Source organism: Leucoraja erinacea, chromosome 34 (assembly GCF_028641065.1).
Source record: "Leucoraja erinacea ecotype New England chromosome 34, Leri_hhj_1, whole genome shotgun sequence".
NCBI lineage: Eukaryota > Metazoa > Chordata > Chondrichthyes > Rajiformes > Rajidae > Leucoraja > Leucoraja erinaceus.
This window is the reverse complement of record NC_073410.1, coordinates 11,391,928-11,405,533: the sequence shown is the minus strand read 5'-3', so window position 1 is coordinate 11,405,533 and position 13,606 is coordinate 11,391,928. Positions and strand designations below refer to the sequence as shown.

Genomic DNA, 13,606 nt, shown 5'->3' with positions numbered 1-13,606 from the left:
TCGGACACTGCAAGGCAGCAACTCTACCGCTGCACCACCATGCCACCCAAAGCTCTTTGAAATACATTCTGTACATATTCACAGTGTCCATGGAGAGAAACGACACACCCGCAACGATACCAAGGTGCAACTTTGATGCTGTAAATGCTCCCAGGTCCTACACGTATGTAATGTGGCCATTTTACAACAAGCCACACAAGATATTATTGCAGATGGAGAAAAGCAGGGTCAAAATAGGTTTTAAGGAGAATTTATATTGAGGTTTATATTGGAATGCATAGGACTTAGACGGAAACCAGTTATTTACTGATATTTCTGCTCAATGTACACACACCTCTTACCATCTTTCCTTCTCCAAAGCATTGGGAGAGGGGGGGGGGATTCCAGAACAGATAAACGACAGCTAGGAAGTATTGATTAAGTTGAGGGAATTAGTGGCAATGAATGGGGGTTGCAGAGTAAAGTGCAGATGTTGGCTGACCACTGCTGATCCTGCAAGGGTCCCAAGCCCATCTGTGACATTAGCCACTCGAACACGCGCTTCAGAAACAGAAGCAAGTGGAGGCCATTCAGCCTAACGTACAGTAAGTTCCTGGCTGATCCTTTCCTGCACCAAGGATAGACACAAAAAGCCGAGGTAACTCAGCGAGACCCAAAACATCACCTATTCCTTTTCTCCAGAAATGCTGCCTGGCCCTCCAAGTTACTCCAGCTTTTTGTGTCTATCTTCGGTTTAAACCAGCATCTGCAGTTCATTCCTACATCTTTCCTGCACCCCCCCACCCCCCATCCCTCGATGCTCTTAATCTACATGGAGCTCAAAACAATCCAATCTAATTGCATTGAACAATCATGGCAAGAGGGCCAAGGAAGGTTCATAAAGGGGATTCATAACAAATAGAGACCATTCCAAAGTACTAACTACCTCACTGGAGTCTCTTTACTGGACTTTATTCTGCACTAAACATTATTCATGTTATTCCCCTTATCATGTATGTAACCATGTAATCAATCACATACTGTCTTTCCACTGACTGGTTAGCACACAACAAAAGCTTTCAGTATACAGTACCTCGGTACAGGTGAGGATAAACTTAACTCAAATACCAAAGGTAGACAAAATTGCTGGAGAAACTCAGCGGGTGAGGCAGCAACTATGGAGCAAAGAGGTGACGTTTTGGGTCGAGACCCGTCTCGGGTCGAAACGTCACCTATTGCTTCGCTCCATAGATGCTGCCTCACCCGCTGAGATTCTCCAGCAATTTTGTCCACCTTCGATTTTTCCAGCATCTGCAGTTCTTTCTTAAACAAACTCAAATACTGGGTCAACTGGAAGTAAAAAAAATGAACTAACGGTTCTAGACGAACCGTTTGAAGCCTTCAAAGACTTGTCCCACCCCCCGTTTATTCCTTGTTCTCACTGCTCCCATCCGGCAGGAGGTACGGAAGCTTGAAAGTGTACGCTGCTAGACTCAGGAACAGGTTCTTCTCTTCTGTTATCAGGCTTCTGAACGGTCCTTCTATAAACGAGGGTACTGTCCAATTCACCTCCACCCCATTGAGATCATTGGACTTTGTTTCTGAAACTAATGTGCTACGGGTGTCAGAGGCTATGGGGAGAAGGCAGAAGAATGTGGTTAGAAGGGAGAGATGAATCAGCTATGGTTGAATGGTGGAGTAGACTCGATGGGCCGAATGGCCTAATTCTGCTCCTCTCACTGGTGAGAATGGTGGGAACTATGTATCTGTATCTTCCCCCTTTGCTCTATCTACTGCAATTTAGTTTGACCTGATTATATTTATGTGTAGTATCATCACATCTGATTTCTTGGCATGCAAGACAAAGCTTTTCACTGTACCTCTGTACATGTGGCAATGATAAATTTAAACCTTCCCTTTGATTCGGGGTTTGCAATCTGCTCGGATGGGGGGAATTCTGCCACTCTTCGGGAGCCCAAAACTGGGGAAGGGGTGTGTAAAGTGTCCCTTGGGATAATGAAAAAGCACCTCGGATTATGGCCACCGTGCCCTTCCCCCTCTCCCCCCCCGCCCGATGTTCCTGCATTGTCTGCGTTCCTGCATGCAATGCAATCGCCGCAAGACACTGCTACTCAATACTCAGCCCGCCTGGGGAAATGTAATGTAACCGCGTTCGTTACAATGAGCTTAGCAGCAGCAACGCTCTCCCGACCACTGCAAAGAATGCACAAAACTCTTGATTGCACTGAACATTTTGGAAAAGTTTGCAACCATTGAAATGAGTCACAGTCAATAAAGCATTTGTCTTATCAGGTCCGGGACACCACCAATGCTGGCCGGCCGCAAAGTAGCTACAAAGGGCGCAAGTTGAATGAGAAATCTCTCGTGTCCTACCTCTTCTGCTAACAAAGCATTGTTGCAAACTCCTATAAGACGGTGGGCAGAACTCGCACAGAAGCCGAGCGCAGGGGCTGCACAGAAAGATGGGGTGAGCTTCAGGCATGAGACATCCCCGGGCGGGCTGCTGGTCGCCCGGCAGAGAGGTTTCGCACAATGTAACGCCGGGACTGTGTGATCCAAACCGCGACAGCGCTCATTGAAAGCAGCCCGCACGCACTAAAGCACTGTACTCTCCCAGCTCACAGAGCCCGGGTTCAGGGCAGGTAATGTCTTGCCCGCTCCTGTAATATCCGGCATCCCAGCCAGTGGGAAGAGCCCAGAGCTGAGCAGAGGGAGGTGGTGGTGTGTCCTGTGCTGCTCGCCAAACCGTGACGAATCAAGGTCACACCGTAAAATGGGCTGCAGCTGTCCTCCCCCCACCTCACTGAGGCAGGGGAGGTCCAGCAAGACACCAAGGTCCCTGCCTCCGATGGGAGACTTGCTGGGAGAATGAAGAAACATCACACACAACACACGCACAAGGCAAAGGAATGTGGGCATTGACAACTCAAGCTGATCAAACACAGTCTAAAATAAGACACAAAGTGCTGGAGCAACGCAGGGTGGGTCAGGCAGCATCCCTGAAGAACATGCATAGATCACATTTTGAATGTCATCTCTGTCACCCAACCTGAAATGTCACCTCAGAGGGGTCCCGACCCGACACAATGATCCATTCTACATGTTAGAAACATAGACATAGAAATTAGGTGCAGGAGTAGGCCATTCGGCCCTTCGAGCCTCACCGCCATTCAATATGATCATGGCTGATCATCCAACTCAGAACTTGAAGTTAGACCAGCATCTGTATTTCCTTGTTTTTACAAGCACATCTTTTCTAAAATAAAAGATTCATTGACATATAGTTTTCAATATCCACATCGTTCTCAGTTCACCAATTAATAAAGATTTTGTGTGGCACAGCTGATGCTCACAGTGGCAGAGTCCAGGGTTGGATCTTGACCTCTAACGCTGTATGTGTGGAGTTTGCACGTTCTCCTTGTGACTGTATGGAATTCCTATAGGTGCTCTGGTTTCCCCCCACATCTCAAAGACACATAGGTTCGTAGGTTAATTGGCCCCTGTTAAAAAAATTGTCCCAAAGGGATGTTAAAGTGGGATAACAGAACTGGTGTGAACAGGTGATCGATGGTTAGCCTGGCCTCAAGTCTGACAACGTGCCTGTTTCCATGCTGTATCATTCAAAGACAATTAAATCTATTTTCTATATATATGTAGAAATATATAAACATAGAAAATCGGTGCAGGAGGAGGCCATTCGGCCCCCCGAGCCAGCACCGCCATACAATATGATCATGGCTAATCATCCAGAATCAGTACCCCGTTCCTGCCTTCTCCCCATATCCCTTGATTCCGTTAACCCGAAGAGCTATATCCAACTCTCTTGAATACATCCCGTTAATTTGCCTCCATTGCCTTTTACAGCAGAGAATTCCACAGATTCACAGCTCTCTGGGTGAAAAAGGTTTTCCTCATCTCAGTCCTCAATAGCCTCCCCTTTATTCTTCATTTCATTTTATATTTTATATTTTTATATTTTATGAATGAAGTTTATCTTTGAAACTAAGCAAAAATACCTGCAATGTCTAGATCCTGCAGATGAGTTGAGAAAAGCCAAGTATAGTTAACAGAAACAAGGAACCGCAGGCGCAAGTTTAAATAAAAAAAGACACAAAGTGCTGGAGTAACTCAACGGGTCAAACAGCAATCTTGGACAACATGGATAGTAACGTTTCAGGTCACAACCCCTTCTGCAGACCGTATATATTTAATCCTCTCTGTTATATTTGAGTTCAGTGTCCCTGTTTAATTTGATCACATTGTGAGTCAAGACTTGGGCCATTTTCCAGCCATCGAGGGAGTTGTTGGGTGGGATAGAGTCCACCCCCAGTGTTATGGAGCTGAGGGGAGGAGAGGGGGGAGGGGGTCAAACATTTGTCATCAGGTATCATAGACATCTGGATGGCAACAGCTGAATGTGTCTTAAAGAGGCACCTTCACAGGGAAAATATTTCACGAGCTATTTTAGTCTGTAAGTACATGTCTGGGATGCAAATCTCTTTGGAACATTCCTCTGTAACTGTAGATTTATTCTTTACTGGAGAGAGGATACTTCATTGAACAGTGTGTTTATATTCATTTTAAACTGTACCATCAGTGACAGATGTTTCCTGGCTAACGGAGTTCCTCCAGCACTGTTTTTTGCTCAAGATTCCAGCCCCTGAAGTTTCTTGTGTCTCCTAGCAACAGCTTATGTTTGTTTGTACGCGGCTCGTGGATATGGTTGGGTTTGGTTGGACTATATTTTCCTTCATTCTTATCCACGCATTTGCCAACTGGGGGGTCACCAGAGATGGCTTCTCTTCCAGCCCTGGCATTCCCGAAGGACCTTCCCAATAGCCGTCCTGGCAACCTCACCCAGAAGATGGGCGTAAAACAGCTGGAGTAACTCAGTGGGATAGCCAGCATCTCTGGAGGGAAGGAATGGGTGACGTTTCGGGTCGAGACCTTTCTTCAGACGTCATCCAGAAACTATGAACCCGCTTTCCATGTGCTTTGACCTCCTAGATCTGCCTCACCTTCACTTCTTGAATCCATCACTTCCGACTCTTGTTTAGTTTAGGTTAGTTTAGAGATACGGCCCGGAAACAGGCCTTTTGGCCCACCGAGTCCACACCGACCAGTGATCCCCGCACACTTTGATCTGGTATTTTGTTGGTTCACATGCTTGATCAATGGTGTTTTATCATTAATGTTTTATTGTTATTAATGTTTAGTGTTTTCTGAGCCATTCGTAACTGTCACTGTATGTCATGTTGTTACTTGTGGGCAGAGCACCAAGGCAAATTCCTTGTATGTGAATACTTGGCCAATAAACTTACTTACTTAATTACATTAACACTATCCTACACACACTAGGGACAATTTACACATACACCAAGCCAATTAACCTACATATCTGTACGTCTTTGGAGTGTGGGAGGTATCTGAAGATCTCGGAGAAAACCCACACGGCTACAGGGATAATGTACAAACTGTGCAGACAGCACCCGTTGTCGGGATCTCCAGCGCTGGGTCTCCAGCGCTGCAAGCTCTGTAAGGCAGCAACTCTACCGCTGCGCCACCATGGCCGCCTTGCGACACAACTTTTGTCAGTTGTTTGAACCAGGAGCTGAAAGTCCTTTCCACCGTTGTTCTCAAACCTTGTCACATATTCTGTCCAAACACTCTCAATGGCCATCATGCACCAGGACTGATAGAAACCCTCCGACATTGACCCTGACTGACCAAACCAATTGTCCATCTCAATCAGTCTGAAGGAGGGTCCTGACCCGAGACATCACCTATCGATGTTCTCCAGAGATGCTGCCTGACCCGCTGAGTTCTTCCAGCCGTTTGTGTCCTTCTCTGCAGTTCCTTGTTTCTCCATCTCAGTCGCATTGGCCAACTGCATCCCCTCTCTCTCCATCCCTCCTCCACCCTGGTTGTTATACTGGTTTCACTGTTGTCCTGTTGAGTTTCACTGTATAACTTGTTGTCACCTACCCCACAACCAACAATGGACCAATGTGGGCTCCACCTTTCCTCGAACATTGTTGCTTTTGGCATATCCTTCATTCGTTTATTTTATTTACCTTCTATATCTCTCAGGTAGACAAAAATGCTGGAGAAACTCAGCGGGTGAGGCAGCATCTATGGAGCAAAGGAATAGGTGACGTTTCGGGTTGAGATCTTTCTTCTATATCTCTCTTTTCCCTTTACCCTGACTCTCAGTCTGAAGAAGAGTCTTGACCAGAAAGGTCATCTATTCCTTTTCTCCAGAGATGCTGCCTGTCCAGCTTTTTGTGGCGTCTGTCTGCCATACCTCAGCTCCGCAGCTGTTGAAATTCATGTCTTCTGTTACCCCAGGACCTTGCTCTGTCGATGCAACCTTCTCTTCCCTGTTTTACTCTCTAAATCTGAGCTCATCCGAAGCCCACATCACTCATGCAGCTCATTCCGAGTCAGCCTCGTCCATCAGACCCGTCTCAGTAACCAACTCCGGCTCCTGCATCACAAGCAAAACAATACTAACCATTCACACACAGCAAGATGCATGATCCACCTGCAGGTTCTGGGTTGGACTATGGCCTGAGGCTGTTCAAATACCTCAATATGACTCAGGATGTCGAGAATGCTACGACTGAATCCAACGTGACTCTGATGTCAGGAGCATCTTATCGATGTGGTGTAGGCGTGACAGGATTGTGCCCAAAGGCAAAGACTGCAGCTAAAGGGCGGCACGGTGGCGCAGCTGTAGAGTTGCTGCCATACAGCGCTTTCAGCGCCCGAGATGCGGGTTCCATCCTGTCTACGAACGCTGCCTGTACAGAGTTTGCACGTTCTCCCCGTGGCTCACGTGGATTTGCTCCACGATCTTCGGTTTCCTCCCACACTCCAAAGACGCACATGTTTGCTGGTTAATTGGCTTGGTATGAATGTAAATTGTCTCTAGTGTGTGTGTAATGTCAGTGTGTGGGGATCACTGATCAGTGCGGTCTCAGTGGGTTGAAGGGCCTGTTTCCGTGCTGTGTCTCTAAACTAAACTAAACTAAACTAAACATTAGGGTCTCTTTTTACCTTGGAGGTGATATTAGCATAAGCTTGCATACACTCTGGAAATTGTTCAGTTGTATTTTAGTGAGGGTCGAGTAGAATTGCATGTCACGCTGTGTCTAATGCCCCTGTCCCACTTAGGAAACCTGAACGGAAACCTCTGGAGACTTTGCGCCCCGCCCAAGATTTCCGTGCGGTTGCCGGAGGTTTTTGTCAGTCTCCCTACCTGCTTCCACTACCTGCAACCTCCGGCAACCACCTGCAACCTCCGGGAACCGCACGGAAACCTTGGATGGGGCGCAAAGTCTCCAGAGGTTTCCGTTCAGGTTTCCTAAGTGGGACAGGGGTATAAGTGTCCTATAACTGTGATCTTCAGCATCAAGGTTGCTCAGAGTACATTGGTTCAGTCAAACGGTCAGCCCAGTATGTAGAAACAATGTACTTCAGGTGCTGGTTTACCAAGGAAAAACACAAAGTGCTGGAGTAACTCAATGGGTCAGGCAGCATCTCTGTGGAGAATATGGATAGGTGACGTATCGGGTCAGCACACTTCTTCAGAATGTTAAAAGAGTGAAGGAAGGAACAGCAGATGCTGGTTTATACCGAAGATAGACACAAACTGTTGGAGTAACTCAGTGGACCAGGCAGCATCTCTGGATAGAAGGAACTGGTGACGTTTCGGGTTGCGACCCAAGATGTCTGGGTCCAGAATGCCAGCAGTGCTGGCTCGAAGGGCCGAACGGCCTCCTCCTGCACCTATTTATCTATGTCACCCATTCCTTCTATCCACAGATGCTGCCTGTTCCGCTGTTACTCCGGCATTTTGTATCAAGTATTTGCTTTCAAATTGAGACAAATCTAGTGGCTAAATCATAGTGTATCTTTAAATGAAATTTATTCTCCTGTTTTAAACATTGCAATAGTCAAGCCATCTAAAAAAGTTATAGCAATCAAAAAATGCAGATCAGTTTGGCCAAAGTTTACTTACAGGATGAAAAGCAGAAAAAATCCTATCAAGTTTAAATTGTTTAGGATGGAACTGCAGATGCTGTTTAAACGGAAGATAGACACAAAATGCTGGAGTAATTCAGCGGGTCAGGCTGGAGAAAAGGAATAGGTCGAGACCCTTCTTGTTCACTCTCTCTACAAATAATCCATGCGAATGCAGCATGGTTAGTTTTAATATAGCACTGTGGTTATAGACTGTAAAAATACAAGGGAATGTATAAGCTTTAATCAAAACTGCTGTTTCCCTAAAAAGTACAGAATGTTTTAACTCTGGAAAGAAGAGAGGGGTGCAAGTGGGATGAAGGGGTCCTGAAGTGGGTCAGTCAAACTCATGTCCAGATAAATGCCTAAGTGTCCGTATCATGTGTCCAAACTGGTTAAACAATGCCGCGTGTAGACAACTGAAGGAGCAGACCCATGTTGCCATGGTAGTGGAACATGCTAGCTAACTGTACCCTGAGGCAGTGGAGGGAAAGCTGTACAAACAGGCCAGAGATCATCGAGCCCTGAAATTGGCTCTGGAGGAGTTTAGTTTAGTTTAGCTTAAAGATACAGCGCAGAAACCGAGTCCACGCCGACCAGCGATCCCAGTGCACTAACATTATTCTATACGCACACTAGGGGCGATTTGCAACTTTTACCGAAGCTAATTAACCTACAAACCTGTAGGTCTTTGGGGTGTGGGAACGCCCGGAGAAAGCCCACACGACAGCGGGGGGAACGTACAATCTCCGTACAGACAGCACCTGTAATCAGGATTGAACCCGGGTCTCTGGCACTGTGAGGCAGCAACTCTACCGCTGCACCACCATGCTGCCCTTCATCTGACACTGTTGCCAGAAAGTTATACAGTGCTGAACATTTTATAAATCCCCTGTGAAGCTGAGACCCTTCTTCAGACTGTTTATGTCTTCTTCAGAAGTATATGTACGATATGCTGCAACAAAGAGATGATAATGTACATAAAGAGGTGGGATATAGCAGGGGGAGCGGAGATGGTAACATTGTCAGAGAGGACCCGTTTTTCAAAAGCTTCACATCCCAAAACGTCCTTCAGTTGCGCTGAGTGCTTCCAACATTTTCCCGTCTTGCTGAATAGTGACGCTCTATTGAGTTTAAAGCAAGATACAGTTTGTCTTTTGGTTGCTAATCACCAGATTTAAACCCAAACAGATGCATGTTTGTCGTACGCCATGGAGTAAATACAAAAGGACTTGGATGAAACCTCAGCATTATTTAGACAGTTATAGAAAACTTCTTGTTCTGAAAATAGTTTATGCTTTAGAAAAGGAGGAAAGGTTTCCACATATAAAACATATTTTGTGACCTTGGGATATCCCAAAAAATCTTCTAAAACGTAGTCTCAGTAACAAATCAGCCAACACACCACTGGTTTGTACACAGCATAATCCCAATGTAACAATACGTTTTCCTCATTTTGATAGCTTACAACCATGGGGTGTGAATATTGATTTCTCTAACTTCCAGTAACCCCTGCATTCCCTCTCTCTCCAAGTCACACCAGCTTTTTGTTCTCACCTAGCAAATAGCGAACAATAGCCTGTTACCTTTATCATTTATAATTTTTTGCATATCTTTCATTCATTTGTTCGATATCTGCCTACATCATCAGTGTACTATGTTTACATATTCTGTTGTGCTGCAGCAAGTAAGAATTTCATTGTTCCATCTGAGACATATGACAACAAAACTCTCGATCATCGTCTGTATCTCTCGTTTCCCTTTCCCGTGACTTTCAGTCTGAAGAAGGGTCTCGACCCGAAACGTCACCCATTCCTTCTCTCCAGAGATGCTGCCTGTCCCGCTGAGTTACTCCAGCATTCTGTATCTACCTTCGGTTTAAGCCAGCATCTGCAGTTCCTTCCTACACATTCCCTAATGTTACAATCTATGCCCGGACCGATGAAGGCAAGCATGCCTTGATAATCATGAATCAATATGAGCAGAGTCAGAGAGTCACTGAGTCCTCGTGGAACCAGGGTGCATGTGAATCAATATAAATGAGTGAACAAAGTTCTGCTCAAATGTGGTCTTAACTGTTTCATGAAACTGCACAGGATAATAATTTTGACAAATTCCCACATAAGATGAAGGAAATATTTCAAATATGTCAGTCTTTTGGAATTGGGTTTAGAAATATTTGCATTGTTTCTCTGATTCAACCACCATTAACTCTAGATTTAAAGAAGGTGTCCTCAAAATTATGCACATCCTTGCAGTACTTGCCTCAGGGATGTTACCAGGTGCATATTTCAGCTCCTGTGGAATCCACTATTTGGCTTGTAAATTATAGCTTAGTTTTCTTCTCCATGTAATTTTATTTTCTGAAATGGTTGTTGGTGTTGCCTTTCAAATCATGTTTTATGTTCCTATTGTGGTTTGTAACCTTGATTTGGATACGGTTTTGATGCACAATGGAAACAATATTATCTCTATGAAAGGGAGAAGAGGTTGCAGAGAGCGTTCAATTAATTTTAATGTTAGCCAAAGGTTCCAGTTGATTTGGTGAGGCATCATTGAGACTGGTTTGCACAGAAGCTCGCTGCTTTTAGCTATGGATTAATTATCTTGCATTCTAGCTCGGCCCTATGACAGAGAACCACCGTCCCTTCTGAGTTTGAATTCGCTTCTTCTTCTTCTGTCGTGTGTCTTTTAGACCTGCAGCTCCATTGAGGCGAGCCAGGCCAACATGTCATCGTCCAGGTCAATCAGACCCCGTTCACCATTCGGTGGTCGGTGTTTGGGGCAACTGGTGACTATGTGCTCCACTGCCTGTGTTGGGTCCACACACTCGCAGGAGGCGCTGTCCACGAGGCCCCACCTCTTCATCGCTACTCCATAACGTCTGACGCCTGTCCTCATTTGCCGAGATTACGCGTGTGGCAAAGAGCAGAGAGGCAGGAAATGGAGGAAGAGGGAGTGCGGGCACCATCGACACGGGAAGTCATGTGCCTGGTAGGAGGAGTACATTTGGGAGGCTTCATCCCCTGAACAGACGAGGTTGAGATGGAGTGATAGAGATAAAAGGATGGCATTGCTAAGCAGAGGGGGGGGGATGTATGGTAGCGGTAACTGTGGGAGTTGGCAGGTTTACAGAAGGTGCTTTCAGCACCCAGCATCAACCTGTTCTCGATGATAAACACAGTTCCCCAACAGAAGAACGATATTGCTTCAGCTTTGTCACAAATTTTAAAATGGTGTGAAGATTGATAACTGCAGTAGGTCGGAGGGCCCTGTTAAGTGATTAGCTGCAGTGTATGAGAAATGGCTCGGAACTTCATTCAGTTTCAACAGTTTGGCAACTTTCAAGCTGTCGATGTCGTTCATCTGGCGGTTTTGTCACGGCCCTGTTGGTATTACTGGATAAACAAGCTGACTGTGTTAGCTTAACAAATGCGTCTTGCGCTGCAAATCAAATCACCAACTCTTCATAAAGGTTGCAAAAGACAATTTTCCCATGGGAAAGTGTCGCTTCTCGAAAACAGGGCAACCGTAACGGTCAAAACTGAGGATAAAAGGGAGAATTCAGCACTGGTTAGAAACACAAGACTGTGCAGCTTAGAGGCATCTCCAAATTGGTCATGTTTTACTGTGCTGTGATTTTCCACTTCAGAAGTTGATGGAAGGATTTGAATTAAAATATACGCACGTTATATATTTGAATAGGTAACTAGGCAGAAAAAGTGTGCAGGAAGGGCAGAATATGTTAGATTAGTATTTTCCTCTTTTGCTACATAAAATTCATTTGATAACTCCAGTCCAATCTGACTTCTGCCATTGTAAAAACAGAGCAGAAACAAGGACCTGCAGAGTCTGAAGACAAGTCTCGACCCAAAACATCACCATTTCCTTCTATCCAGAGATGCTCCCCGTCCCGCTAAGTTGCTCCAGCATTTTGTGTCTTAAACCAGCATCTGAAGTTCCTTCCGACACAAACTACAGATTCTGGGTTACAGAAGAAAGACACAAAATCCCAACGGGTCAGGCAGCATCTCCATGTTTTGCATCATGGAGTTTTATCATTTGTACTCACTAACGGTATTCAGGGTAGTACATTAAAGTCATGTATGGAGCCTCTTTCGTTTAGTTTAGAAATACAGCGTGGAAACAGGCCCTTTGGTCCACCAAGTCCACACTGACCAGTGATCTCTGCACATTAACACTACTCTACACACACTAGGGACAATTTCCACATACAACAAGTCAATTAACCTACATAGTTGTACGTCTTTGCAGTGTGGGAGGAAACCGAAGATCTCGGAGACGGCCTACGCGGTCTCGGGGAGAATGTACAAACTCTGCACAGACATCACCTGTAGTTGGGATTGAACCTGGGTCCCCGGCGCTGCAAGCACTGCAAGGCAGCAACTCTACCGCTGCACCACCATGCCACCCCAGTTATAATGTTACATTAACCCATGGCCACTAACATACGAGCCACATCTGCATGTCCACAGGCCATAAAACACCAATCTGAGTGACTAGCTTGCATACCGGAAATAATGGTACTTCAAGTCAAATCAATTATGTGGATCTTCGAACCTCTGGTGTGTCTCAACATGATCTCTGAAGTGGTGAATGGATGCAAGCCAGAATCAAAAAGAAAGGTTATGGGCAGACAGGCTAATTAGGTTATAAGCAGTTTTTTGGTCTAGTTGTCTCCTGGTAGGACACTGATCTTTCTTTTTATTCTGGATTTTAAATCAGGTATTGTGTTTTTGTATATAATTTAGGATGCTCATGTAATTTACTAAGCTTTTATATGTATTTGATGGTGTTTTTATATGCAATATGTTTTATGTAATGTGATCTCTTGCCTGGACCTTGAGTCTGAAATAATGTTTAATAATAATAATAATAATAATAATAATAATAATAATAATAATAATAATTTTTGCAAAAAGCAGAGTTATCACACATTTACGGGATGATGTTTTCCAAGTTAGCGCGATGGGTGAGTGAGGGTTCCACCTTGGTGGAGGAATGACAAAGGACAACGGAGAGAAAGCTAGTGACTCAGAGAAGGTGGAAGATGCATAAAAACCTGCTAGACTGGAGAGTGGGCTCAAGGCAGCAGGACTAAGAAAACAAGCCCATTTCTTATTTCCAGCCTTTAAATTACCATGTATAAAATCACTCAAATTAAGCACTTTACTGGCAATAAGTGAATAAATAAGGAAGGAACTGCAGATGCTGTTTTTTTTTTAATAACCGAACACAGACATAAAGTCGGAGTAGGTCAGCAGGTCAGGTATGGAGAAAAAAGATGGATGACGTTTTGGGTCAGAAGCCTTCTTCAGACTGAAGACTCGAGTTGGTGCCATCCACCCTTTTTCTCCCGAAATGCTGCTTGACCCATTGACTTACTCCAGCATTTTGTGTCTATCTTTGGTAAATACGTTTATATTTGTGAATGGCTAAAATATCACATAACCAGAAAAAGAAACACAAAATGCTAGAATAGCTCAACGGGTCAGGCAGCAACTCTGGAGAACATGGATAGGTGATGTTTTTGGTCAGGACCATTCTTCAGACAGATCTC

General features: G+C 44.9%; 1 protein-coding gene across 4 annotated transcripts in view; it reads right to left on the bottom strand.

Moving 5' to 3' along the window:
- Positions 1-13,606, bottom strand: part of LOC129712991 (rho GTPase-activating protein 22-like) — a 151,073-nt gene that overhangs the window by 29,461 nt on the left and 108,006 nt on the right. Inside the window, exon 1 of one of the 4 annotated variants that reach the window (XM_055661828.1) lies at positions 2,374-3,849. The exons of the other annotated variants lie outside the window; for them this stretch is intronic. Coding sequence (XP_055517803.1) covers positions 2,374-2,482 — 109 coding nt within the window. The 5' untranslated portion in view covers positions 2,483-3,849. Of the gene's footprint in view, positions 1-2,373; positions 3,850-13,606 lie in introns of those variants that run through there. 4 annotated transcript variants of the gene reach the window in all.